The sequence below is a fragment of the Penicillium samsonianum genome (genome assembly GCF_028829775.1).
Source record: "Penicillium samsonianum strain IBT 33392 chromosome Unknown utg000005l_segment0_segment0, whole genome shotgun sequence".
Taxonomy (NCBI): Eukaryota; Fungi; Ascomycota; class Eurotiomycetes; order Eurotiales; family Aspergillaceae; genus Penicillium; species Penicillium samsonianum.
The window spans coordinates 564,701-591,810 of record NW_026643263.1 but is presented as its reverse complement, the minus strand read 5'-3'; the positions used below and the strand labels follow the sequence as shown (position 1 = coordinate 591,810).

The 27,110-nt window shown below is 49.6% G+C and overlaps 10 protein-coding genes across 10 annotated transcripts; 6 read left to right on the top strand and 4 right to left on the bottom strand.

The window, feature by feature from the left end:
• Positions 1 to 25: 25 nt before the first annotated feature.
• Positions 26 to 938, top strand: N7471_009125 (RTA1 domain-containing protein; the record flags this gene model as incomplete). The annotated part of the gene is made up of 3 exons (XM_057281844.1): positions 26 to 245; positions 314 to 803; positions 860 to 938. 3 exons carry the CDS (start codon positions 26 to 28, stop codon positions 936 to 938), a joined length of 789 nt encoding a protein of 262 aa, XP_057132727.1.
• A 1,154-nt stretch (positions 939 to 2,092) lies between these two features.
• On the top strand, positions 2,093 to 4,650 carry N7471_009124 (flavin monoamine oxidase family protein; the record flags this gene model as incomplete). Its single annotated transcript, XM_057281843.1, has 10 exons — positions 2,093 to 2,594; positions 2,651 to 2,694; positions 2,748 to 2,812; positions 2,861 to 3,300; positions 3,360 to 3,492; positions 3,555 to 3,604; positions 3,653 to 3,865; positions 3,922 to 3,980; positions 4,035 to 4,424; positions 4,600 to 4,650. 10 exons carry the CDS (start codon positions 2,093 to 2,095, stop codon positions 4,648 to 4,650), a joined length of 1,947 nt encoding a protein of 648 aa, XP_057132726.1.
• Positions 4,651 to 5,517: 867 nt separating this feature from the next.
• On the top strand, positions 5,518 to 7,449 carry N7471_009123 (eukaryotic translation initiation factor 3 subunit D; the record flags this gene model as incomplete). Its single annotated transcript, XM_057281842.1, has 2 exons — positions 5,518 to 5,800; positions 5,879 to 7,449. The coding sequence occupies exons 1-2, from the start codon at positions 5,596 to 5,598 to the stop codon at positions 7,447 to 7,449; spliced, it is 1,776 nt and encodes a 591-aa protein (XP_057132725.1). The 5' UTR covers positions 5,518 to 5,595.
• A 903-nt stretch (positions 7,450 to 8,352) lies between these two features.
• flbB lies at positions 8,353 to 9,745 on the bottom strand (the record flags this gene model as incomplete). Its single annotated transcript, XM_057281841.1, has 4 exons — positions 8,353 to 8,815; positions 8,873 to 9,439; positions 9,490 to 9,577; positions 9,625 to 9,745. The coding sequence occupies 4 exons, from the start codon at positions 9,743 to 9,745 to the stop codon at positions 8,353 to 8,355; spliced, it is 1,239 nt and encodes a 412-aa protein (XP_057132724.1).
• A 140-nt stretch (positions 9,746 to 9,885) lies between these two features.
• On the bottom strand, positions 9,886 to 10,176 carry N7471_009121 (uncharacterized protein; the record flags this gene model as incomplete). Its single annotated transcript, XM_057281840.1, has 1 exon — positions 9,886 to 10,176. One exon carries the CDS (start codon positions 10,174 to 10,176, stop codon positions 9,886 to 9,888), a length of 291 nt encoding a protein of 96 aa, XP_057132723.1.
• Positions 10,177 to 10,905: 729 nt separating this feature from the next.
• Positions 10,906 to 12,240, top strand: N7471_009120 (uncharacterized protein; the record flags this gene model as incomplete). The annotated part of the gene is made up of 1 exon (XM_057281839.1): positions 10,906 to 12,240. One exon carries the CDS (start codon positions 10,906 to 10,908, stop codon positions 12,238 to 12,240), a length of 1,335 nt encoding a protein of 444 aa, XP_057132722.1.
• A 510-nt stretch (positions 12,241 to 12,750) lies between these two features.
• N7471_009119 (ankyrin repeat-containing domain protein) lies at positions 12,751 to 15,046 on the top strand (the record flags this gene model as incomplete). Its single annotated transcript, XM_057281838.1, has 2 exons — positions 12,751 to 12,868; positions 12,966 to 15,046. 2 exons carry the CDS (start codon positions 12,751 to 12,753, stop codon positions 15,044 to 15,046), a joined length of 2,199 nt encoding a protein of 732 aa, XP_057132721.1.
• A 952-nt stretch (positions 15,047 to 15,998) lies between these two features.
• N7471_009118 (putative arsenite resistance protein Ars2) lies at positions 15,999 to 18,807 on the bottom strand (the record flags this gene model as incomplete). The annotated part of the gene is made up of 3 exons (XM_057281837.1): positions 15,999 to 16,574; positions 16,633 to 18,650; positions 18,708 to 18,807. 3 exons carry the CDS (start codon positions 18,805 to 18,807, stop codon positions 15,999 to 16,001), a joined length of 2,694 nt encoding a protein of 897 aa, XP_057132720.1.
• A 1,854-nt stretch (positions 18,808 to 20,661) lies between these two features.
• On the top strand, positions 20,662 to 21,486 carry N7471_009117 (uncharacterized protein; the record flags this gene model as incomplete). The annotated part of the gene is made up of 1 exon (XM_057281836.1): positions 20,662 to 21,486. The coding sequence occupies one exon, from the start codon at positions 20,662 to 20,664 to the stop codon at positions 21,484 to 21,486; it is 825 nt and encodes a 274-aa protein (XP_057132719.1).
• Positions 21,487 to 23,863: 2,377 nt separating this feature from the next.
• On the bottom strand, positions 23,864 to 24,949 carry hapB (CCAAT-binding transcription factor subunit HAPB; the record flags this gene model as incomplete). The annotated part of the gene is made up of 1 exon (XM_057281835.1): positions 23,864 to 24,949. The coding sequence occupies one exon, from the start codon at positions 24,947 to 24,949 to the stop codon at positions 23,864 to 23,866; it is 1,086 nt and encodes a 361-aa protein (XP_057132718.1).
• Between the last annotated feature and the right edge of the window lie 2,161 nt (positions 24,950 to 27,110).

Sequence of the window (27,110 nt, the reverse complement as noted above, 5' to 3'; positions counted from 1 at the left end):
ATCGAGCTTTTTCTATACCAAGAGTATGTTGGCCAGCCGAGATGCACCCATTGTTTGCACGGAGGTGACTCCTCAATGCCCTGTTGAGGGGACGATATATGGGTATAAGCCTGGCTTTGCCGCGACAATTACATTTTGTGCTATATTTGGACTGTGTTCTTTGGTGCATCTCGTCCAAATGATAAGATGGCGCTTGTGGTCTTTCGGAATTGCTGTGCTTCTTGGTTCTTCGACAGAAGTGATCGGTACGCAAACCCTAACTTCAAAAGATCCACCGAACGAGTAGTTTGGAAATAGCTGACCCGGAAAATAGGTTATATTGGCCGTATACTACTCAATCAGAACCCATACTCATCAGGCGGATTTGAAACGCAAATCTGTACGTTGACATTGGCGCCTGCCTTTTGGTCAGCGGCGATATACTTGACACTGAAGCATGAAGTCAATGTTTTTGGGCAACAGTATTCACCACTGAGAGCGAAATGGTACCCTTATATCTTTGTCTCATGTGATATCATCTCGTTGATCCTTCAGGGCGCCGGAGGTGGCCTCGCAGCAACGGCAAAGACCCAAGATGCCAGTGCTGTAGGTAGCAATGTCATGATGGCTGGCATTGTCTGGCAGGTCATTACATTGACGATGTTTGGATTGATGTCGGTCTACTTCCTTCTTCGAATCAAGAACGCACCAAAATATCAACTTACCGTTGAGGCCCAAAAGGTTTGGAATAGCCGCAACTTTTGGATGTTCTTTTGGGGTATATTTGTGGCATTTATGACAACTTATGCTCGTTGCGTTTATCGGTAAGGATATTCAAGTTACACATCGAAAATGAATAGATGCTGATCTGGCCTTTTAGTATTGCGGAGATGGGGGGTGGATGGAGAAATCCTATCATGCAAGATGAACTTAGCTTCATTATTCTTGAATCTGCGTAAGTGCAAAGATGCTGAGATTGGTTGTCGACTAAAGCTAACATAATCGAAAAATCTTAGAATGTGTGCTGCAGCCGTGATAGCCCTCTCTATTGCGCACCCCGGATATTTATTCCCCCAAATGCGTGGAGACTACGCCCCAAAATCCGCGGAAGCATCTCCCTTGATGGAAGCAAAACGTGAAGAGCGGACAATAGTTTAAGGGGATGCAACGAAGAAGATATCTTGCCTCCGGTAGATATGCTTTGTCTGGAAGATCTGTATTTAGTTTAATGAGTGGTAATGAGGTTATTTTCAGGTGGATCAAGGGGAAGAAGTGGAAGAAGCCCTGGATGAGTCAAGTTGAGAGATTATGCTTTGAATATGCTTTGAAATTTTATCGCGAAATGAGTTTTAGCCCAGTTTGACTTAATAAAAACAATCGTTGATTTTGAATTTGTAACCATCTCAACGATACTGATATGGATTTTGCTGTATTTGACTGCCAAATAACAAATCTGTTCTTTTCATCCACAATAATGGGTTTGTTTCAGGAGTCTGAGTTTACTTTGAACCACGCCCAACTTGCAAAAAAAATTGGACAAATTGTGTGGCACTATCGTGTTTTTTTGCTACCCCTTCAATCCAGAAATAGAAAATTTAACTATCATGATGCGGTGATTGGAGCGTTTTTGGGTGTTTTGTATGCCTGGTATGATACTAACACAATCCGCGAGAGCCTCCGAGGCCCCTAGACTGAATAAATTCGGAGGAACCCCTGAATATTACTGAAGAACACAAACTCGGATCTTCTTAGCTGTCGCGTCGATGTTTCTTGTGCAGATCGGTGAAGTATCCTGGCAAGAGAGGTTACGGCCGTATGCATTGTCAGCCAATAACAACCTGATACCAGGTAACTCCGTAGGCTGAAATACATTTTAATTCCACAATAAGATCAGAAATCTTGATGGAATAGATCGTTGGTCTTAATTTCGGAGATCTTTCTCCATCCCCGGACCTGGTTTGGCTACGGCCGAGTGCCTTTTTCAAAGCAAGTATGTTATTATGATAGGTAATAAAGCTTACAGTAATATTGGCACATATCTCATATAAAGAGAGCCAGATACTCAATAGAAAGGCACACAATCCACTAGACTTCAGGTCAGATCTACGACAAAATGCACTGGACATTTTGGGTGTCGGCCCTAATCCCGCTTGCTGTGGCAGCCCCTTTCAATCACACGATTCAAATTTCCGTCAAAGATGCAACAGACTCGCAAGCTGTCAATGTTTACTTGGATTACCCACGCACTACTTTGAAGGATCATGTATTCGTTTACAGTGATTGCAACACCCTGAACCTCACTGATGCTCATCACACCATTGCGCATATCCCAGGAGGTGATTTTGGTGGCGATCATACTCGACTGGTCTGGGTTGTTCCCGAGGATGCTAAAAATCATGGATGTATCTTCGCCTGGGAGCAGAACAGTGTGATGATTGGGCAGAGCCAGCCTCTTACTTTTGGTGAGATCTTGAAAACTACTCTCTTCAAGAGGGATCGCATTATGATGTCCAATGAGTCTGGCATTGACGCCGAAGGGCCTTGGTTTAATGGTGTGGATACCATCAAGATCAAGGAGATCGGGGCAGTGGATGTGAAGGCAGCCAAAAGCAAATGTGAGTATCCCAACCTTGAAGCCCTCCCTGGAAGGTTGCCTGACAAAATGAACTAGCAATCGGTATTATTGGTGGTGGAATATCCGGCATGATGACATATGTATACCTCTCCACCTTAACAATTATGCTTGGTCAATAGCTGATGTATCCTAGTATCTCCTTCACAGCGTTGGTTTTAAGAACCTTGAAATTTCTGAGTCCACAGATCGCGTTGGAGGGTATGTTGTCTGCAAGGAAATCCAAAGTGATCTTGCTAACTTAGTCAGTCGCATCTGGACAGAATACTTCGAGGAACCAGAGTCCAAGTATCAGTATCAAGAGATGGGCGCTATGCGCATCCCGATTACCGCAACCTTTCCACTAGGCAACGAAAGTCTGACATTGAACTTCACCAGCCACCAAATCGTGTTCCAGCTGGCAGAAGCGCTCAACAAAATCAACGGTTATGACAAATCACTTAACATTGATTGGATTCCATTCCTTCAGAATAGCGACAATGCTCTCTCCCTGATAGGAAACAAAAGAAACACAGACGGCTCGATTCCTACGGTTGGCGACGTGGCAAAGAATAGCTCACTCGGTGCATCTGCTCTGCACACCCCAAATCTGGATAGTCTGACCGCGAAGTTGAATGCATTGATGTATAATCCAGAAGATATGAAATTGATTGCCAGCAACATTTATGAAGCTCACAAGAAGTTCCTGAGTAAGACACCGACTATACTCATTTACCAGTCTAGATGTGTTTGCTCACCATTACAATAGATGTCGGTCTGAATGGAGGAGGAGATGAGTGGTCACAGACAGGCTACGTCCATAATGCGTTGGGCTATGATCTAAATACGACAGACCTAGCCGGTGAGCTAGTCACGCTTGCTGCTCCTTTCTGGGTCAGCCTGTGAGTTGAAATAGGATCTGATGTTTGTTAACCACTTGCTGATATGATTGAACTCGCTGCAGGTATGACAACCTGTTCTTTTCATCCAAAGAATGGAAAACTATCGATAAAGGTTTGTTTCGCTTCCTCACCATTGATTGCAACTGACTAACCTTCCTAGGGATGAGTCGACTACCAAATGCTTTCAAACCCTTAATCGGGAAAGATCTCAAATACAACCGAAAGATCCAAGAAGTGCACTATCTTGAAGAAGATAAAAAAGTCCAAGTTTCTTGGAAAAATCACTATGCAGATCGTCATTTCCAAACAGCAACCTATGACTATACCTTTGTTGCGGTGCCGTTTACTGTGGTCCGCAAATGGAAACTACCAGGTACGTATTTCATGCCCAGTGCTGCTATGAGATTTGATGCTGAACATAAAATCAAGAATTCTCTCACACTCTGAGCAATGCAATTTCTCGCCTAGGTTACCAATCGGCTTGCAAGGTACTACCTCATTCTAAACCAACCATAATCAGCTGCTAAACCTTTTTTTTTCAGATGGCACTGCAGTTCAAATCCCGATTCTGGGAGCACTTGGAGCGCCCGATATTTGGCAGCTGCAATACGGTAACTGATATTCCGGGAATGGGCAATATCTGCTACCCCGGTTATAACGTGAATAGCTCCGGGCCAGCCGTGATGCTTACCAGTTACAACAACGACGACTATGGTGAGCGTTGGGTCTCCACCCCAGAGAAAGAACACGCCCAACATGTTCTCGACGGTATCTTCCAGTTACACGGTGAGATCGCTTATGAACAATATACTGGCAATTTCAAGCGTGTTTGTTGGTTGGAAGAAGAATCCAACGCTGGTGGTTCTTGGGCTTTGCCGACAGTTGGTCAGCATCAACTTTATATTCCATCGTACTTCAAGACGGAGAATAACGTGAGTCTATTCCGGGGGAGCATATTTGCTTCACGAAGACGGAAGCTCGTGGTGAGATCGTGCATTAATTGGGACTAGATCGTTTTCATTGGCGAACACACTTCGTATACACACTCATGGAGTAAATTATCATCGGGCTCCCCTATATGAAATTCGGGCTAATGAATAACTTCAGTTTCCTCGGCTTTGGAATCGTCTGTTCGTGGAACAGTTCAACTTTTGCTAGGTATTTTGGTTTCCTCTCAGGCTGACGAACAATCAAAGACTGACTGGAATTTCTTTTACAGAGCTTGGTTTAGTGGATGAGGCGAAACAAATCACACGAGAATGGATGGGAAGATGGATTACTGCTTAGTATAGGTCAATATTTGTGGATGAGAGCTGGAGGGCACCGGGGAACAGGGTTAGTTGATCACTTCATTCGCAAATCCCTTGCAACTGAGATTAGTGAACAGTGTTGTAGAATAGAAAAAGATGCTATACATATTGATCTCATTTGATATAAAGTGGTATACTATATGCTAATAGATTATGATCTAGATATATTCGCCTTTGGCCAATGCAATGACCTTCTTCGCTGCCTCCTCAAACCCATCAAAGGCATGCAGTGGAAGGCCACTCTCCGCGATCTAAAATTATCCAAATTAGTGACTATATATCCAACAGCGAAATGTAAATGTCTACCATTTTCTGTCCCGGTTCCTCATTTGTACCTCGCAGCCGAACAACCACTGGGACTTTCATCTTCAAATCGCTGAAAAACTTTGTTAGCCTAGGGGTTCCAAGTTTAGTTTCTGATCCTGTGTTAGAAACCAGGAAAAGTAAGGCATTATCATGGGAGATTTTGGAGTCCGATATAATCGATCATTGTTAGCCATAGTCAATATTGTCACCGGCCTGCAATGTCTCTCCAAAATCTCCTGAAATTCAGATAAAAACCTATGCTGGTCATCACGAAGATGAACACAAAGTGACCAGGGCGGCGGATGGAAACATGTGGCGGTGTATCTGTGGCGGTGTGGCCAACACCGCCACACCCTCGCGACACAAAAAACTTCCCGCCTCAATTAATCCACACCACATTCCCCGGGGTTATCGATCAATCAACCCCTCTACCTTTTTGATTTTTGAGCAGTTGCCCAGCGCAAATTGCCCATAGATCATAATAAAAATGCCTTCCACTTCTCTCGCCGACCTGGTGGCCACCCTCCCCTTGGAGGACACCTGGGGCCCCTCCACCTCTGCCGATAACATGCTTTCGGGTGTGCCATACGCTCCTTTTTCCAAGGGCGACAAGCTGGGCCGCATGGCCGACTGGACTGCTGAGACCAAAGAGCGTCAGAACCAGCGTCCCCAGTACAACCGTGGTTTCAGAGGTATGTTCCTTTCACTTTTTCTTTGTCCCCACCAACTTGCTCTTTCAGTCGAATTGCAATGGCTAACAGTCTAAATAGACCAGCAGGTGTACGGCGCCGGTACCTCCAACCTCTTCACCGTCGCAGCCGCCGAGGACGAGTCCTCATTCTCCGTCGTTGATAACACTCGCGTCCAGAAGCGCGGTTTCGGCCGTGGCGGTGGCACCGTTTTCCGTGGCCGTGGTGGTCAGCGCGGCGCTGCCAACCAGCGCGGTGGACGTGGTGGCTTCCAGCGTGCTGGTCCTAATCTTAGCCGCGGTCAGCAGAGCGGCTACCAATTCAGCGACCGTGGCGGTGGCCGTGGTGGCCGTGGTGGCCGTCGTGGCGGCTGGAGAGACTACGACAAGCCCCAGCGCATTCGTGAGGCCTCTGTCAACATTCGTCCTGACTGGAAGATGCTCGAGGAGGTTGACTTCACCCGTCTGTCTAAGCTGAACCTCGATGCTCCCGAGGGCGAGGACCTCGAGACCTACGGTTTCCTCCACTACTACGACAAGTCCTACGACAAGCCCCCCGTCAAGAACGCCGAGCGCAGAATGCAGGCCCTCGACCGTGCTGCCTACAACGTTACCACCTCCCAGGATCCCGTCATCAACGAGCTCTCCGAGAAGAACGCCGCTACCGTCTTCGCTACCTCCGATATCCTGTCCATGCTGATGTGCGCCACCCGCAGTGTCTACTCGTGGGATATCGTCATCGTCCACCAGGGCGACAAGATCTTCTTCGACAAGCGCGACGGTGCCTCCTTCGACATGATCAGCGTCAACGAGAACGCCATCGATGCGCCCCTCGAGGCCGCCGAGGCTGCCGGCAAGCAGGAGCAGATTAACACCCCCAACGCCCTCGCCATGGAGGCCACCATCATCAACCACAACTTCGCCCTGCAGACTCTGATCGAGTCCGAGAAGTCCAAGGTTTCCTTCGCCAAGCCCAACCCCTTCTACGACGAGACCGAGGAGACCGAGCCCCTCGCCTCCAAGGGCTACAAGTACCGCCGCTTCGACATCTCCCTGGAGCGCGACGAGGAGCCCGTCTCCATGGTCGTCCGTACAGAGGTCGACGCCGTCATGAAGGGCGGCCCCACCGGAACCGAGGACCAGCAGCTCATCATCAAGGCCCTGAACGAGTTCGACCCCAAGGCCCAAGGCTCCGGCGGTGCCCTCGACTGGCGCAGCAAGCTCAACTCCCAGCGTGGTGCCGTCCTCGCTACTGAGATGAAGAACAACAGCGCCAAGCTCGCCCGCTGGACTACCCAGGCTATCCTGGCCAAGGCTGACGGCATGAAGCTCGGCTTCGTGTCCCGTGTCAACCCCCGCTCTGCGGCTGCCCACGTCGTTCTCGGCGTTGCCGGCTACAAGCCCCGCGAGTTCGCTAGCCAGATGAACCTTAACCTCGGTAACGGTTGGGGTATTGTCCGTACTATTGTTGACCGTATCCGTGCTCTCGACTCTGACGAGCCCGCCGAGAAGGTTAAGAAGTACGTTCTCATCAAGGACCCTAACAAGTCTGTCCTGCGTCTGTACAGCGTTCCTGCTACTACTTTCGAGGAGGATGATGAGGAGATTGAGGAGGAGAATGAGGGTGAGAAGTCCGATGAGGCTGATGAGTAGATTTTTTTCTGATGACTTATGTTCCTCCTTCAATGTGCATACGTACTCGACCTAAAATGTGATGCTTTTATACTCTTGATTATAGAGTCTGACCAATAATCTATTCAAACTTCGTTTCACCATAACAACTTGACTCTCACTCTTCACTCCCAACTACAATAACAGTAGAATTCTACGTTCTGAGGGGAATTAGCCTTGCTGTTTGGCATGTAGAAGCCTGTTACGCGGGTGATTCTACCTACAGACTCTGATTTTAGTCATGCGGTTCCATTATGGGTTGCCTAGGGATGCAAAGATCTCGAAAGGAGATGTCTATAGCGTCAAGTAATACCCGTGGACGAGTGACCATTTGTTGTACAACCCGTGGACTGTCTCGGGGGAACACAAGGAACGTCTTGGGTGCCTTCTCGGTGATTTTCTGGGCTTTCGCAGTTCTATGCGTCGCCGAGGGTTTCTTACCTCGGCGACTCTACAGCTTGTTTGTATATAATCCTTCTTTGGATGTGAATACGCATATCTAGAACGCTGTTGTTTGCTGATATTTGGTTATCGTATAAACCCAACTGTTGTTAGAGTAGAGTGGTGAATTGGAAGCAAGATTGAAAGCCATGTAATCAATCGTTCCTAGAGAGCAACGAGAAAGAAAAGGAAGATAATTTGCAGGTACATGTCATCTGTACCTGCGGTGATTTCACTTATATACAACCCTCTCAGCGGGAGTATCGAAGACAAAGACAAAAGAAAGAAAAAAGGATAGTAAGAATCGAAAATTAGTTCACAGGCGCAATCAAAACCGAAAGGCAGCAAGCAAGGGCGCCAAGTCACTCCGTGGCAGTAGCCAACACAGACAAACAGGATTTTCCAGACATCAGGTCATAATCATTTTCATTGCATTCGACCCACTCAACCATACATCGAGTCATCGGCTGTGCCGGACATGCCGAGATCGACCTTGGTGCCGAGCACGCTGCTCAGACAATCTATCAACTCGAAGTCCTCGACGACAGCACCGAAGCCGTAGCAGCGGACCTTGGTGTTGAGCGTGTCGATGATGATCTTGATATCGTCGCGCTGCAGTGTCGGGTACAGCTCGTGGTTTTTGAGACACTGTAGCGCCATGATGGGCGTGATTTGTCCTTCTGTCACTAGCTGTCGGCTGAGGTTGAGGAGCGTGCTGAGGTTTGCGTGTGGGAGGTCCGGCGCCTTGTGCGGGTATGGTTGTTCATGTGTTGTTTTCGCAATGTAGCTGGGCGGTGGGCACGTTGCCATCAGGGCGTGTCCGGAAAACGGCATGTCTTCGTCGTCGGCTTCTGTGACCGACCGCCGGCAGAGGTAGTCTGTGTGTTCGCGGCAGGGGCCTTCGAGGCTGTAGGGATGTATTCGTTAGCTCGTGGGTTTGCTATTGGATTAGAATGGGCCTCACGTTAGGATAAAGTCAACCTGCAACTGGGGGTCCGTCTCGAAGACACCTCCCCGCGTAGCTGGCATGGGCTGCATAGTATCAACGGGCGCGCACGATGAATGATCCATGCTCATAGAATGCTCGCCGACACTCGTGTGGTATACTTGCTGGTGGGACGCATATCCGATCGGGGGTGAGACCTCGGAGTGATCCATGCCGTTGGCTCGGGGACTCATGCCGGATGAGATCGTAGTTGCAGGGGTTGTGTTGTGGTTGCTGGCCGAGTGGGCGAGAGGGGCAGTCTGCGACGCAGTGCTGCTGCCAGCGACGGTAACAGGGCTAGATTGGAAGGCCATCATCGGTGGGCGCTCCGCCCGGCGGCGCTCTAGATCCGCTTCGTATTGAATTCCGCTCGCTATGAGAATTTCCTTCAGGATTTCGTTTTCCTCTCGAATCGAATGCATCAACTCTTTGTGTTGTTGAATGGATGCGTTCGCCTCTGCAATCTCTGTGGTGTAGGCCTCCCGTAACCGCGATACCTCGGTCTCCAGTGCTCTCATGTATTGTTCCTTTCGCTCGCGATGTGTCCTGTGTGGATCAGTCCAGCCCGATGGTGATCGAATCCGTGGAATGTGTACCTCTGGGCCTGACGGTTCAGTTCCTGTCGCCTGGTGAGTGCAGGCTTGCTATCCGGCTTGGGGCCGCGACGTTTGGGCTGCTGGCCATCTGGAAAGGCTTAGTTGTGGTCTGATCGAGCGACTGGGACCACTCACCTCGTGTGGTCTGTTTCGGCCCATTACCACTAGCGGCGCTGCCACTGCCACCTCCTCCGAAGATCTTGAATATTTCGGCTCCGAAGCCTTTGTTCGATGGGGTCTGTGGTTCTTCTACCATGTCCTGCACCGTGCACTCCGGGGCTGTGGGCCGAGCCGGAGAGACATTGGCGCCACAATGTCAGCAACTACCATCGAAATGCGATAAAGCAGTGGATATTTGCTTCTGGTTGGGGAAAGCTCAGGTTGGTCGGGGAGGGGTCAGCTCTGGATAGCTTTCTGTGTGGCGAGAACCGGGAAGACCCGCTTCGATTCCGGAACCCCAGCCTTCAACAGCTTCACCAGCTTCACCAGCTTGCACGCCTGCGGTCGAGGGACCAGAGTCAATTGGACCCGTGCATTCCAGCTGTGGTGATTTGTACGTTGTGGAGCTGTGGATGCTGGATACCCCCCGATCGCGAAACCAAGCAGATAAAGGAAAACTGAAGACATGAACTCACCAGAATACCCCATCGCATGATCCATGGGGTAAACCCCACCACTGACAGCCATTATGAGAGTTTGGAAGGGAGAGACAAGGGAGAAGGTTCGGAGAATGAGTCGAGAAGGTATGGAGAAGGTATGGAGTGGAGATTGGAGAGTATAAGGAGGAAAAGTGTGATGGAGCCGATCTTTGTACAACTCCTTTTTTTTTGGACTTTGTTTTATTAGTTTATTAGTTTCTTATTTTATAATTAGTTTTCTATGTTCTTATTAAACTGATTTTATGCAAATGAAAATACTAATAAGGCGTTCGATCTATCTTAGGGCTCCACCTATAATCAAACGGCCGTGAGACCTGACTCGTACGGAGTACAGAGTAATAGATCTAGAACTGGGAGAAACTCGTTGAACTGGGTATAACCTGGTATGAATAGACTGGAATAAAAGAAATAAATTGAAACAGAGAGGAAATACTCGACACTTTGCATACTCGCCGCGTTATTGGAGTCATGAGAAACTCCCGATACATAAACGGTACTACCTTTAACAGCCATTCTTACACTACAACAGAAGTACCTTGCAGGTACCGGGTACGTGCGAAGTTTAGTGTGATCAGTCCAACGGGCTGACCAATCATTCGCCCAACAGCCCTGGAGTCCTCCAAGTCACATCCAATAGTTTTCCCATATTGAGAGTATCGAGATCGGGGATATGCTCAGCATTGACAAATACTATGATCCCCGGTTTTCTCCCACTAGTGCGCTCGAATATCATAATGGGCGCTCCAGAAATGGAAAAATGATCCCCGAGACTCAGATTCTAGTGCACATCGCCGCCGCCAGCACCGCACAAGATGATGCCCGGTATAGGGCACAAGTTGCCGCTATCCTGGAATTTCAGTGTGCCTCACGCCAGCCACTGATGGAGACGGACAAGTCCTCACCTCCCACCGATCCAAACACCGCGCATCCCTTCTCTGCCGGTGCCGCGGTGCATTCCTCGGTGCCCTCGACGACTGAACACGAGGCCTCGCCAATATTGCGGGAGGCGCCCCGGCCCGCATACGCGACCTTATCCTCGGATCGTCGCTTGATCCGTGAGAGGGATGGCGCGTCTCCACGCCATCCCATCATCTCAAATCATCCAGACTCGCTAGAGAGTCTCATCAGCGTCATCCCAGACTCCCAACCTGAGATCGCCGACGAACTAGTCCACGCCGAGCAATCTCGTGCAGAACTATCGTCTCCATCGCAGCTCGCTCCACCTCCTAAAAGACGTCGCACAGCCCCGGCTTCCCCTGATCCGGCTCAACCGATTTTAATTGCTGACTCTCCTGCATCGGACCAGCCCGCTGCATCTCACAGGGTGATCCCCATCGAGAACGAAGAATATCTCCTCCCCAGTGGTTCCCCCCAAATCCCCATCCAAATATCCAGCTCAGATCCAGAAGAAGGCCCAGACTGCGCCATCACTCACCCTACCACACACTCACATCACATTCCGGCCAACACCCCAACCCCTAATCTCATCAATCTATCCTCCCTCCCTCTCGAAATCCACCCCCCAAGACCCCCAATCTCCACTGCCCCTTTCACTACACACATAACCCCAACCCTATCCATGCTCGCAGGGCGTCTAAACCCAACACGAACATACAAACCATCCACTCAAACCCGTCCCCTCGACCCCCTAGAACGGGGCTACTGGCTCGTGCACCTCGCTATTGAACAACCCCAAAACCGAGACCGAGATCCAGCCGATCTTCTCCCAGATCCAAACCTAAATCCCAAGTCTGGAGCTACTAATTCCACTCAAAACCAAACCCTGAAGCCAAAGTCAAAAGAGAACACACGCACCTGGCCTTACCCACTCTTCCACACCTTCTGGTCCTTCCTCTCGGACTTCGTAGGCAAAGACGGCCGTGCGGGCTGGGGCGTCTGGTGTATTCTCGAAGCTGCGCCGGCCCCGTCAACGCTCTCGTCTGACACGCACGTCTCTCTTAAAGTCTATGTGTGGGGTGAAGTCGCTATGCACGTCTACCTTCTGCTCTTCTTGGCGAGTGAGCGGCGGATTCGTGGGATGGGTGTTCAGTGGCGGGATTCGCGGGAGGAGGTTGTTATTCAGATGCCGTAGGACATGGTCATTCCTTAGGTGGATTGGGCGAGAGCGTCCTGAATATTTGGTTCAAATTGTAAACTTATACAGGATAGATCGAAATCAGTTTCACCACTTGCACACAGAGTTTCTTTCTCAAACCCTCCTTCGCAACTACACTATACCTAACGTAGTTTACACTACCCCTGGCCCCTTTCTGGGCGGTATTCCAGTACAGCTGCAAATAAAATCATAAAAATAGCTTCCGTATTAAGCATGTATGGTCTGATTGCTTCTAGTCTTTGGCGAGTCTAAACCACGAGGTACACGTGATCTGAGATGTGCAGCAGTCTTCTTTTGAATATGGGTTAAAATTGGCTGAGGCGGGATGGGAGTAAATCCGAAATCCGAAATGTAATCCGAAACATCCGAAACATCCGAAACTTCTATTAGCCGCCTTTTACATCCTATATCAACTATGTCTCCTACTTGATTCCTAAATGCTTTTTGTATTGAAAGACTGAATTGTGTTTCTCAATTGCTGTCAACATGGGCCTTGACAGTCTCCCTGCAGAGCTCCTTCAGCAGGTCCTGGGATTTGTTTTCTGCCACGATTGGCTGCTGTCTCCCCATAGACGCAGCAAACTCAATCTTAGGCTTGTTTGCAGTAAGAGTCCCCGCTCTCCCTGGTCCTATTTCACGGGAGGGTTCGAATGCCGGAAATTTATATAGTAAGAGCCAATAACTTAGCTCGATTTTTCTAGGATATTTTGATCGTAATATCCGGCTCTACGCTTTTAGTAAACTTGACATTGATCACGGCGTCTTGCAGCAGACTGTCTGTATGAATGACCAAATGGTTACTCGGTTACTCTTTGAGATTGTGAAGGCTGGTGCTAAGAGCGAGAACGCTCTGGTAGCTGTTATACTCAGAACTGCCCAATTTACCGTGCGCTTGCTCCAAGATAGCTCGCATAATGGAAACACGCTTAGTGAAAAATACTGGCATATCCTCTGCTGTGTCACTGTGTCGAACCTGGGGAAATACAACACTGTCGAACAGTTGATACACGATAATGGCACTGACGACATCTCCGAAAACGAGGATTGTGCCGGCGCTCTAGTAGCAGCCGCCTATGACGACGATTTATCACTTATCAATCGACTTATAGGCGACAGCCTCGACGTCAACACCAGCACTAAGTACTTCGCAACCGCCTTACACTGGGCTGCACATCGAGGTCACATTGTGCTGGTGAACCTACTGCTCGATAAGGGAGCACGGCCCATGGCCAGAGACTCGTGTGAGCGAACGCCTTTGCACCTCGCCGCGTCACAAGGCCACAGCATCGTTCTGAGACGACTCCTCAGCACAGATGCTAGGAACGACGAGACGTGTGATTATGGGTTCTGTTCACTCTTTTCTACGTCAGAGGGCATCTATACCGCGGCGACAACGTCCCCAAAGCCAACCGAACCTGTTAAAGCGGACGCTATTAATGCAGACGCTAAAGATAGATTTCGACGAACACCACTCTCATGGGCATCGCAGGGAGGCCATGAAGAAGTGGTTAAACTGTTATTGGAACGAGATGACGTCGACCCCGGTTCTACGACGCGAGACGGCTGGACACCGCTGTTATGGGCAGCAAAAGCAGGACACGTCGAAGTGGTGAAGCAGTTACTGGCCTCCCCGAATGTGAAACCTGATGCCAAAGACATGTTTGGCCAAACAGCACTAACGTGGGCAGCCAAGGAAGGACAATATGCAGTGGTGAAGCTCTTGTTAGAGCAAAACAAAGTGAAGGTGAATTCTAAAGATAAATTTGGTCGAACTCCGTTTTCCTGGGCCGCTGCTGCGGGATCTGAGGATATCGTCAAGCAGCTATTGATGCGGGAGAACGTTGAAGTTGACACAAAGGACGAAAATGATCGGACACCGCTTTATCATGCCACAGTGGCCGGACAAGAGCATATTGTAAAACTGTTACTCGCGCGAGAGGATGTCAATGCCAACCCTATCGACGTGTTTGGCAACACACTTCTGTTAGAGGCATCTCACAGCGGTCACAAGGCCTTGTTAGAACTGTTCTTGATACGAAGTGGTGTGACCGTGAATTGTCGTGACCATGACGGGTGGACGCCACTCTCACGCGCCGCTTATGCAGGTCATGACGAAGTGGTCGAGCTGCTGTTGCGTCAAACAGGCATCGATGCTGACTTCAAGGACAGTTTCGGTGGATCACCCCTAATCTGGGCGGCAAAGGAAGGCCACAGTATGGTAGTGAAGCTCTTGGCGCTGAGAAAGGATGTGAATGTGAACTCTATAGACCACCTTGGTCGAACTGCGCTTTCATGGGCCGCGGTAAATGGACATAGAAAGGCGATTGAGTACCTATTCACTCGAACAGACCTGATTCTGTCTCATCGGGACAATGATGGGCAGACGCCACTCATATTGGCAGCGGTGGAAGGGCGCCCCGGAATAGTGAAACTTTTGGTGGAACGTGGTGGTGCGGAAATAGACGGACGGGACAAGCGAGGCCAGACAGCTCTGCTTTGCGCAGCCAGAGGAGGACATGAGGCAGTGTTCAAACTATTAGCAGACCGAAAGGAGGTAGAAGCAGATGCGAGAGACCAGCTGGGTCGGACTGCCCTTCTCTGGGCGGCAATGGGAGGTCATGAAAGCATCGTGAGGCAATTGGTCCACCGCGGGGATGTCGATCCGAACCCGCAGGATATCAACGGTGAGACGCCACTCATCTGGGCATCTCGAAGAAACCACGAGGGAGTGGCCAACCTGCTACGAGGAACGCTCGCTAAACCTCATGGTTGTCGAGTTTAAGCCACTGTGCGTTATTTCACCTTGCCAATGTAGAACTATATCCGATTTACATGGGACCACAGTCTTCCGTAAGATTACAAATCGCGCACTTCTCCATCGCTGTGGGTGGTAACCTACTTCGATCGACGACGCGAAGATCCAGGTGTTGATGTTTCCGAGATCCTTCCAGAGGCCGTTTTCAGACCAACGTGGAAAGACCGTCCTCGCCGACTGCGCTCGGCGAGGACGGTCTTACTATCTTATTCTGGAACATTGCTGGCATGGGAAACGGAGGGCCCAGAAAATGTTCCTTCCTATCCACCATAGATTGACTTGGTGCGCAGTATTCGAAAGAAGTTGACCTACCACTTTCGTGAAAATAGCTGCCAAGAGAATGAGGGCAAACAGAGTCGTCAATATGGGAAGCCTAGGGCCTGCAATAGGCTATTATTCTCGGAAAGGATATTACAAGTAATTTATAAAACCTTCTGTCAAAGTGATACTAACTTTCAATACGGTTCAGTATTTGGAACTCAGATAATACCGATGTGGCCTAGCGTGTTTCGTAATAGGGTTCGGGAAAGATTGCATGAGAGCAACGTGGTAAAACTAATTTCGATACATCCTGTAACATTATACCCCTATACGCATTGCTTTGCAATAATATCATTTACATTTTTGAATCTTCAATTTCATATTTTGATAGAAGAAAGGTTATTGTACATGCTGGAAAAAAGAAAAAGAAGGAAATTCCGTTGGGGATGATAATAAACAACAAGGAGATAAAAATAAAAGCCATGTTTTCGCGAGTAAAAATCAACGGAAATGATTGAATTCAATAAATGAGCAAGTTGGAGTCAGCGATTCTCCGACGGTCCTTCCGATGCGCCAGGTCGCCAATTGGAGGAAAGAAAAAAAAAAGGATAAGAGGGAAACACAAGAGCTGAAAGTGTGATCAAATCAGCGGATGCAACTAGTACTGCAGTTCGCCACTGCCAGATGCGTCGACTGCATCCAGATCCTCGTAGCTCTTCAGGCTGCGACCCTGGACAGCTTCGCGCGGCGCCATGGGGCCTCCGCTGGAAGAGTCTGGGAATGGATTGGCGGCGGCCATGTTGGCTGCGGGGTGGCCAGCTGGAACGCTGACACCAGGAGGTGGGAGGCGACCACCGCCATACATGCCTGGCATGCCGCGGGGAGGGCTCAGTCGGCCATTGCCGTTGAATCGGCGACGGTCGTACGGACCGGGTCGGTTGTTGCGGTTCTGGCCACGGCGCATGGGTCCGGGCTGGTGTAGACCGCCGTCGTGTCCCATTGCGTTTCCATTCCAGCCGCCAGCGTGTGCACCCATCATGCCGGGCATTCCACTTGGGGGGAAGGTAGGCATGTTTCCATTGGGAGCGTAGGGCATGCTGGCAAGGGTGAATCCACGAGGAGTGCCGGTGTGGCCTTGTCCGGAGCCAAGGGGGAAGTGACCATTGCTGTTGGCATCGGATCGGGATGGGGCAATGCGTGCTGGGTCCAAGACATAGGCGTTCACTAATGCGAGCTATGATAATTGTTAATACTGGGAATCAGGGGTCATTGCTGGATAATTGCACACTTACATCCTTTTTAATGCCATCAAACCACTCTGCATGGCGCTTCTCGATATGCTTGCGCCAGAAGGCCTCGGCCTTGAAAAGCTTGGTACATTCAGGCGCCTTGCATCGGTACTTGGAGTCGTCCTCTTGCTTCATGTACTTCAGAAGCTCATCCTCAAGCGCCAGGTCAACGGGCTTGCCACCAAGCTTGCTGAGATCGACGTTCTCTGGCTCCAGGATCTGGAGCAACTTGTCTTCAAAAGTCTTCACCCAGTTGTAGGCACGCTGCAGTTGCTGCTCAGACTTGGAACCATGGCGCTGTCCGCGCTTGTCCTGGACAGGCGAGGAGAGATCTTCGCCTTCCTCGCTAGGTTCCTTCTTTTTGGCTGGGAACGGCTGGCCAAGAGCGCTGGCTCGGGCCACCTCCTTGGCCTGGATGGAAAGTCCGGTGCGTGGACGGCGAAGGTGTCCACCAGGGCACTTGCGGCCAAGCTCATGGACCGAGTCACTTTCAAAGACACAGAAGAAGCAGAAGTTGTAAACCCGGCGCAGGTATTCGACAACCAAGTCCAGCTTTTTCTTCTTAACTGCAAGTTCCTCATCATCCACATCTTCTTCTTCTGGAGTCTCCTTCTCTTCACCTTCCTCAATCTCCCCTTCGTCCCCTTCATCGCTATACCCGTTTCTCTGCTTCTTCGCGCTGACTGGTCCCGTAGCAGGGGGCTGGAGCTCTCCTTTGCCGCGCAAGTCGTCAACATACTCTTCGATCTTGGTGAAACCATCCACGGTGATATTCATCTCAGAGTCCAACTTGGAAGTCAAACGTTTGGCCAGCTCGAGATCACGATCAATTCGCTCGGGCGCGGAGAACAGATCCCAAAGAGCCTTCTTTCGCGGCTGAGCAGGGGGAACATGGACTCCCACGTGGCAAACGAAGTCACCGTGGACGGAATCATGGATGGTCTTGTCATTAACAGCCTCGAGAGCTTTCTCGGCCGGGTTGGTAATGACACCTCCGTTGGCACCTCCATCATTGTCCATATCTTCGAAGTCTTCATCGCGTCCATCTCCCCGCTCAACCGTGCTGGTGTTTGCGGAAGGATACAACATGATCCATCCCATGCGATGGAACTTCTTGGAGGGATTCGGGTCACTGAGGCTGAGCCCCTTGAAACCTCCATCTTCCTCGCCAAGATGCTCCTTGCAAAACTCTTCGATCTTGCTGCGGCTGACGTTTGGTGCGAGAGTTTTTATGAGGAGCGCGGGCTGGCCAAGAGCTTCGTCACGAAGGTCTCCGCCACGGACTGGAAGTAGGTCAAGCACTCCCATGGTCTCAGCGGTAGCCGTAGTCTCGCCTTCCTCCTTTTCAACCACACCACCGGCACCGTCGCTATCGCTCTTGTATATGCCTTCAAGGGTAAATTCCTTGAAAAGGTTGTTTTCAATATCATGCTCCCACTGCTCATATGCACCTTGTCGAACCGCCATGAGGCGGGTGCGAAGAGGATCTCTGACTTCAGGAAGATAGCGTTCTTTGAACCACTCCTCGTTCCGGTGCTGCTGAACAAACAGCCTGGCCAGTCGAATTTGCAGATCAACCTTGTATGTATCATAAGCCGCCTGAATTTGCGCGCGTTCCTTTTCGCGATCTTCGCGCGCCTCGCGTTCTCCCTTGACTCGACGACCGCCGTTCTTGGCGCGCTCTTTCTCCTCGTTCACGGATTCCTCCAATCTCCACCACTCAGCGAACCAATTGAATCCCACTTGGAAATCGAGTGTAAGGGGGTTGGGCATCGGGTTGGTCGGGATAGGGCGCTTGCCACCACCACCACCACCACCACCGCCGTCTTGTCCGGGCACATAGCGGTCGATGTTTGCCACAGTTGGCGAGGGGGCGCGTCGGCGGTCCTCGCGCTCTCGGGCAGCATGATCCCGAGAACCGTTGTAAAAGTCGTCGCGGTGAGCACGACGCTCCGAAGGCTCGTACCGGTCAATCACGGGCGAGCGGGAGCGCGGCCGTGCACGTCTTCGATCTTGGGAGGCTGGTCAAGAGTCAATTTCGCCCACCTCTCTCCAATAATATTCAATGATAGACTTACCGGGTGACCGACGTCTGTATGATTCCCCCGTGGCTCGTCCCGTAAAAGAATCCGACTCGCGATTCCTTCCGGGAGACCCATAACCATCGTAGGAATCCATTGTTCTATACCTTGCGAGATAGGTATATTCTATCGCCTTCACTGCGACCAAGGTATCGATAGAGCCAAGGACTCAGCCAAGGTAGATCAGTTGCAAACGGAACAGTCTGCGTTGATCGATGAGGGAGTCGGGAACCGCAGGGTGAGCTAAGATTTGGTATCGTCAACATTAGACCAAGCAACGTCATAGAGCGAAATAGCGATGGTGGCGGCTGGGAAGTTCACGGAATAACAGAGGTAGGGGTTCAGGGAAAATAAAGAGACAAGAACACACTGCTGCTGGCGACATGTCGGCCCTGGAACTTGGCAGGGGGTTGGAACATGTTTGCAGCAGGTGATTTCGGATAGCAAAGAGAGAGTATGAAGAAGGCTGCTGGCCAGAGCCAATGCTTTTATGCATTCAAGGAGCCATAGCCCACAAAATCCAGCAATGCGCAGCTGGCGCCACGGCTTAGAAAGGAAGAAAAGAAGATGAAGCAGGGGAATGGAAAATCAGGGTCAGAGGAGCGGAGGATGATAGAAAGAGAAAGGGCAAGGGACAAAGCCAAAGAATAAACAGAAACCGAATTGGAGAAAGAAGAGGGCCACCTACAAGAAGCCTCGAGCGAAACGCGACAGTTGGTGATGAAAGGAAGAAGCCGAGGAGGCGGACGAAGCTGGAGAGAGCTGGGCGCTTAGCCGAAAGGGGTATGGCGTCACGGGGATCACTGGCATCCGCTGATTGGCGGGAAATCAGGGACAAGTCCAGATGATAATTGTCTGCCCTAACTTGGCGATAAGTTGAGTCTGTAATTTTCAAGTCCGGAATAAAATGAGAAGAAGAAGGGGAAGAGAGGTTAATTAATGTGGAAAAAGTGTGGTTCCGCGTTAGCCTGTCCAATATGAACGAAGTATAACTTCCCTGGAACAGTGAGGAGGCCCGGATACTTCAATCGTGTCGATAATTTACTTCACGAATTGATAATTTACTTCATGGAAGTCTGCTTCGGTGTTGTGCGACTTGCTTTCGCTCAACCGCCTATCAACCTCTTGGTTTTTCTTAGCCCCCTGATGTTGGCTGCCAGGTCACTTTCGCTTGACTACATAGCTAGCGCCGGCAAACGAAGTGATACATCCATGCATGGGTGCCTAGTAATGGAGCAATCGAAATATGGCGCTTTATATTTGGCTTGTTTAGGATATGTACGTAGTTGTTGTATGGCCATATTGTATACGGAGTGCTCCATACTCCATACTCAAACATTCCAATTGAAAGGTCAACATGTATAGCAAAAAGACCACTTCTGTATAATTCCCGGCAATCGCTGGTCTTCTCGTTATAGATCCCTAAGAGACTCATATTCTTTAGTGCGAGGTTAAGTTTGGAAAAAACACCTACGGAGTAGATGATATTCAATCTTGAAACAATATTGGTTAGAGACTTAGAGCCTACTGCTTAGTCGTTATCAAACAAAGTCGGTTCACTAGGGGCCAACCTCCCCTCGTCGTAAACCTACCACTTACACCTTTGGACATAAAACGCAGTTGCAGAGGGAATTTAGGTATGATACTCAATCACATGCTGAACTGCACCAGTCTGCTCAAGGCTCAAGAAGAACAGGAGAAACAATGTGGTAATATATACGCAGTACGATGTATAGGTATACATCCACCTCAATCTTGACATATGACACGTACAAAAGTAAGCAAGAAGAAGACAAAACCCGTTGTGAGAGCTCAACTCATTCCCCACAGGTCTTTCACGAGCACAATATTTAATAGGTCCATGCTGACCGCTGATTGGTTGACCAGGACCACCACGCCCGCCATATCACACCAGCATAACACGCCACATTTTACCTCCGATCGAACGACCATGTCGGGTCTATTCAACTCTCGCTGGGCACCCGGAACTGGGGGAAAGCAACGATACCCGGCGAGTCCAAATGCTCCCCGGCACTGGCCCTCCAACAACTCTAATTCCGGTGGTAACAACAGCAGCATCCGCCCGGCGACTATCACATCCCAAGATGGTCGCTTGCTGCCGCCGGCCGAGGAATTAGCACGATTTATGAAAATTGTCGCCAGGCTGCGATGGAAACTCCCATTTTTAGCTGAAGGATACCGCCTTGCAACACTGGAAATGAGCGATGTCGTATCGGCAGACGATGTCGCTCACGCTGAAATAATGTTCAAGATCGATTTCCATGAATATTATGCTCTGCTTGAACGTGCCATTGTCCATTTACTGGCGGTATTCAATATCTCCGTTACATCGTCGCCTCGAGGGCCACCAGATAATGGAAACGGCATCGGTCGGCCTGTTGGTATTCATCGATACCATGCCAATGTGCTAGAGGCCTTGCGGGAGCAATCAACCCCACTATCCCCAGTTCTTGGCGGTGGTCCTGTTTATTTGCAGTTGCAAAAGGCCAAGGAGCTGCGTAATAGGTGGAAAACTGCCGATCTGACTACGGAAGAGAGGGAAAAGCAAGGCGAAAGAAAGGACATTGTGACGCTTGCAAGCTTTGACTTTGAGGGCATCATCTCTGATATCTTTGGTGGTCTAGAAGAATCATATGTTCGGGCAAAAGAGCATGTTGACAAGTGCATCCGCCCGGATGAGATCACTGGAGAGGGGGCAAACACTGAGGCGGACTGGGGGTTCATGGTCGATGCCATGGATTGGGAAGCTGTATGAGAGCTGCAAACTGCAAAATTCATGGCCGGCGTTCATACAGCGGTGTTATGGACGTATATGTTGCTGGCAGCCAGTGTCAAAGTCTGATATTTGCATGGTTTGATAACCAGGTGGAGGCTTTCATGGCTATGCAGATCCCTATTAACACTGCACCTGGCCCAGTCATGACTTTGTGTCTCCCAGATCCCGTTGTCGACGTATCTTGCACTTGACATTTGCTCTCGTTACTGTGCTTGATGGCAAGGTTTCCTGGATTTACGGGACCACATTCAAAGGCAACATGTTCGAGCAACATGAAAAGCTTCATCAGTTAGCCCCGGAGCACCAATAGGAAGGAATTCTTTCCTCCTTGACAATTTTCTTCGTTTCATGTTACAGTCAAAGACCACATCCAGCTTTTCCAGGTGGAAGCAAGAATCTCAGCACCTCTGATCCCCACCACTCTGATATACTCATTTTCTCCGATTGTTATCTTTTTCCATATACTCCTCTCTCAATTCCATATACCCCTTTTTGTCACACCTTGCATCTCCCACCCCTCTATCGTAACAAAGTAGAGTTTGGCAGACCAGAATACTCCGGTATACTCACGGCCCTCCCTATGCTCGCACTCCTCTTGGCCTTTATCTTATAACGTGGTTCTAAGTGCATTCGGGGCATCCACGGCATTTGGGGCATCCAAAGTCTGAGTGGCCTATATGCCATCTATTATGAATGATGTATGAAGAACCAAGGCTCGGGTTAAAATATAAAGAGACTACTTTGGAGAGTGCACAATTCCGAACCAGTAAACCAAATAAAAGTTCAGATGAAACAGCACTCTCAATAACTCGATCGTACAGGTAGATCATCCTGTTAATAGCCAGAAGAGGACGGAATGAGCATCGGTTAGCAAGATAGCAAATAGCAGAAAGCAATCAATAATCATGGTTGAGCCGCTTAACTATCGCTAGACCTCTAGATTCATGCAACGCCCAATCAATCAGATATTATCTCTGGCAGGCTCTGTAGGTTTGATATTCCTTTATTCCTCCGCCGAAGTGCCCCCGACCCACATGGTCATGTTCCATTCATTAAGAAGGATATGTTGCGCATATGCGCCAGTGACGATCAATGCATCTTACTCCACAGAACCCAATTCATGGTGGGTAGGGTAGTATTGCGGTGAAAGTTGCTCTTCCAAGACAGACTACATATGCGCTCATAGCTTCCTGTCAACCATAATTTCTCCTTACCCACCTCAGAGGAAGACGAATCTCCCAAGTCTTACAATATGCATATACCAAAGACTACTGATACAGACAAAGATCAGAAAAGACAACAAGACAAGTGCACATATAAATAAGTATCTGCACAATATATCCATAGTTTCAAAATCTACAATCCAATTTCCATCCTTGCCCTGCATCGCCTTGCTATATCCTAACCGAAACACAAAAAGAAGCCAAAGAAAAAAACAAAAAAACAAAAGGAAACATCAATACTAAAATTCAAATGATATTCATAACACAAACCAGTCTTTCGAAAACCGATATCCCGATCTGTTTTTCCAGTGATGGAGACCCTCTCTAAATTCCCAGCCGGAGACCCATAAACCCGCAACACGAGACACCGAAGCAGAATGAAAGAAGAAAAGAAGGAAATGGGGGATGTAATAGGAAAAGAAGGAGATGAAAGAGATTGCCAGAAGAATATTCATAATAGAAACATGAAAGTGGATATAAGCATGGGGACAGAAAGGCGGAGATAGAGATAACACATCCGGGTGAAGATCGAATATTTAGCCAATTGCTAACTGCCGAAGATTATGAGGTGGCATATCAAGTACAACCATGTGCTGCCCTTGAAGACCCTACATGTAATATGAGGGCCGGCAGGCAAGACAATTTCGAGGCAGAGTAAAGCAGAGCATGCTATATCTCCAGTCTCACATATCACTTTCAAGGGTGAAAGTGTAGATGCTTGAAACGGTGATTCTTGTACAAGGTATCTCCCACGAACTGAGGGAGCCACCATTGAAGAGGATCGAGGATATAAAATAGGCGAGAGGGGGAATGAAGAAGAAATAAATCGTCCCAGCATAGCGAATATAAACAGACATCAGAGGCAAATGGGGGTAAGATAGATCAAAACAAAAAACAGATCAGACGAAAGCACATGAGACAAAAGCATACCACACAAAAGCACATCAAATGGGGCATAGAGCATAGAAAGGGGGGATCCATACACATCGCTCGCTAGAGAAAAGGTCCAAGACATCCATCCATAAAGCCGTGACGACAAAAGAAAAACAAAGAAAATTCAATACCGCAAGTCACCTCAGCAGGACATGTTGTGTTCACTGTCTGGTGGGCGAAACAAATGAAAATGAGGGCGATTAGCCGTCCTCATCCGAGGGCGAGGCGGAGTCCCCCTCGCTTCCATCGGCGCTGGCGTTAGTCTTCGTTTTCTTGGAAGAGCTCAAGCCATCGCCGTGGACTTCACTTGACTTGCGCTTCTGCCCGCCACCATTCTCGGTTGGCAACGGCTTGCTAAGATCCTCGAAGGTAACAGGCTGACCCGTTACCGCTTCTCGTTTCTCCATGGCAGCCACTTCATCTGCAGTCAGGAAACGTCCACCGGGCCCACGCGGTCTTCGCATAGCGTGGTTGTGTCGTGACTCGTGAAGATAAGGCTTGCGACCCTTCGATGTCAAACGCAGCTGCTCCTCCAGCTTCTGTCGCGCTACACGGCGCTTCAAAATCCTGTGGAACTGCTTGGCGTTCACATACAGTGGCGACTCTTCTTGGTTGCCGCCAGGTACCATGTCGGGTGAGGGCTGGTTCTGTTGTACGGGAGCCTGGGGAAGTGGGGCAGCGATGGGGGCCCGGCCGACGTGGCTCATGACGGGCTGTGCAGTCTGGACATTGGGGCTGCCGACATGGCTCATGCGACGCTGGGAAAGTTGCTGGTTTGGCGGCATCTGAACCTGCGATCCCATCGGAGGCATCTGGTTCTGCATCTGTGGTGGCGATCGGGGGTCACGGTCCTGCTTCATTTGCATGCTCGCCATGCGCGGCGAGGCTCGAGAACCCTGGGGCATCTGGCCGCCCATGGAGTCCTGGTGAAGGGGGTAGAACTGCCCAGACGCAGCTGCAGTGGCCATCGCGGCAGCCTGCGTTGGCGAGATGCCGTAACCCTGGGCCATAGGCGCGGGAACACCATAGCCTTGGGGAAAGTTCATTTGTTGGTGAACAGCTCCGGGTCCATTCTGTGCTTGTTGATAATGAGGTTGCGACGGAACGATGGGAGAGGATTGGTGGGTTGAATGAGGTTGGATGGGTGCCTGGGCGTTGGTGGGCGAGGCCATCGACCCAACAGGAGGACCGGCGTTTGGTGGCCCAGTTTGATAAGGACCAGGGATGTGAGAGGGAGCATGTGGATGTTGCCCGTGGGCTTGTTGATATTGAGGAGGGTATTCCATGGCGAGTTGTGATAAGTGGATCTTTGTCACACTATAGGACGCAGCGCCAATTCAGTGGATCGATCTGAAAGTGGCGACTTTATATTGAGATCACCAATCAGACCTAAAGGATTGATTTAGGGTGGTAGGTCAAATATGTCAAAAGTTGATGGCGACGTCTGTTTGGTAGATGTAATAAACCGATATCGCAGAGTGCGCGCAATGAGGGACAAGAGTCACCACAAGTGCTGGGGTAGGCGACTGATGATTCGACGAATAGTCTGCAGGCTCGGGGCGTCGCGTCAGCAGAGCGCATCGCCGAGCGGTCACTGGATTGGCGCGTGGGGGGTATGGGGAACCAAAAGAACACCGGAACCAGGCACGTACCTTAAATTGCAGGCGCGTTCTGAGCCAATATTGTTTTGTGTTTCGTCAATAGAAACTCTCGACCTCTTGTGTGTCGAGAATAATCTCGATTCGCGGAGGGTTTTGGCTCTTTTGTGCAAGATTGTTTACGCCCACTGTCGGGTGTAACGTGGTTGGGCTGTGATGCAGCGGTGCCGGGGTGCCTCAACTAGATGTCGGCTTGATGCGTTGTCAAGTCAGAACAGACCTGATGATGACAGGTGTGGAGACTACGCAGTATATTTCAAGCACGGTCGGCAGGCTACCTCATTCACGCAATTCTGAGACTTGCTCTGCCACGTCCAGCGTAGAATTCGGGCGGTGCTAACAGCCTCGACTTGCGACAGATAACGCCTGGGCGTTGATGTCAGAATGCGCCTCTCTAAGGCTCCACGCACTAACACTATGGGCCAGAATTAGCATTTTTAACATCCTAGCCAATCATCGCGATGAACCAACGACCAATGCGCTGTCAATACAGAGTGTTCAAGTGGAGGGGTTTGGGAATCCGGGGCGGGTTAGACCGGTCAAGGTTGAGAGGGGAGAATGTATGCGTTGGCAAGGCGGGAGTTGAGCTGCAGCTGGTGAACCTACCTTGTCGATCGAATTCTGCAGAGCAGACAAAGTGAAGAGTTGGAGGGGATAGCTAAAACTAGCCAAAGTCAAGGAACGAATCACTTTGCGCGACTAGATGTCAAATGTTAGATGCAACTGGATACCCACGAGGGAAGATGTAAATGCTAGGGACGCGTGCAGATTGGACGAAAAGAAACATGAAACGTGATCGCGCGCATAGGTAAAATGAAAAGAGCCAATGATAGAAGGAATAGCAACAGGTAAATTGCAGTGGAAATGAGGGTGTTTTGGCTTAGCACGCGTTGTTTTGCCACGAGATAAGCAAAAGCGCGCGCAACGTGGGATTGGAGCTTAGCGATTACCTTAATAGGCACGGCAGAATATAGAAAGGATAATCTCCGGGGTATAAGGTGACTTTCCAATCCCAAGCAATCAAGGGATCCCAGGGTAGAAGATGATTTGACCAGAGGGAAGAGGGGGGAGATCGAGGGAATCGTGCCAACGAGAGAGAAGGCGGTGGTTCTGTGCGCAACCGGAGCCACTGATGTCAAGCCGGGCAGTTCCGCAAGTATGGAAACCGGCAGTAAGGCAGTACACGCAGCACAAGCAATACAGGAGGTATATAGGGATACAATTGTAGTTCAAATGGGTAAAATGCAGAATAAAACAGGAAATAAAAAAGTGAATTGTGACGTGTTTACCCAGGAATGAAGGAAAATGTGATCAAAATGAAAAGGTCAAACAAAGAAACGCAATAAAGGAAAGAAAAACAGTTATTCAGTAAATTCAGTACTGTGCAGTATTCAAAGCAAATTGTATATAAACTTACCCCAGTTAATGGTATCGAGACCAATAGAGAAGGAATGACCTTATGCAAAGGCAGGGTTTCACCAATAATGATGTAAAAAGGGGGGAGATGATACTGTGCGATTGGAGGATGAACTGGAGAGGGCGGGCAACCAACGAGAAGAGGCAGAGGGAAGAAAGGCGAGGAAAAAGGGCGGATGGGGCAGTTTTGTAGGAGATTGACTGGCTGCCGACTGAGCGACCGCCTTGCTCCCCGCTGCTGAGGCCGCCTTTTCTGCGATATTACACAGAATTACAGAACAATACACATCATTACTGGTTCATCCCTTCTATACCCGCCCAACTGGCCCCCAATGGTATCTACATGACCATACAGTAATCAAAACAAATCCGG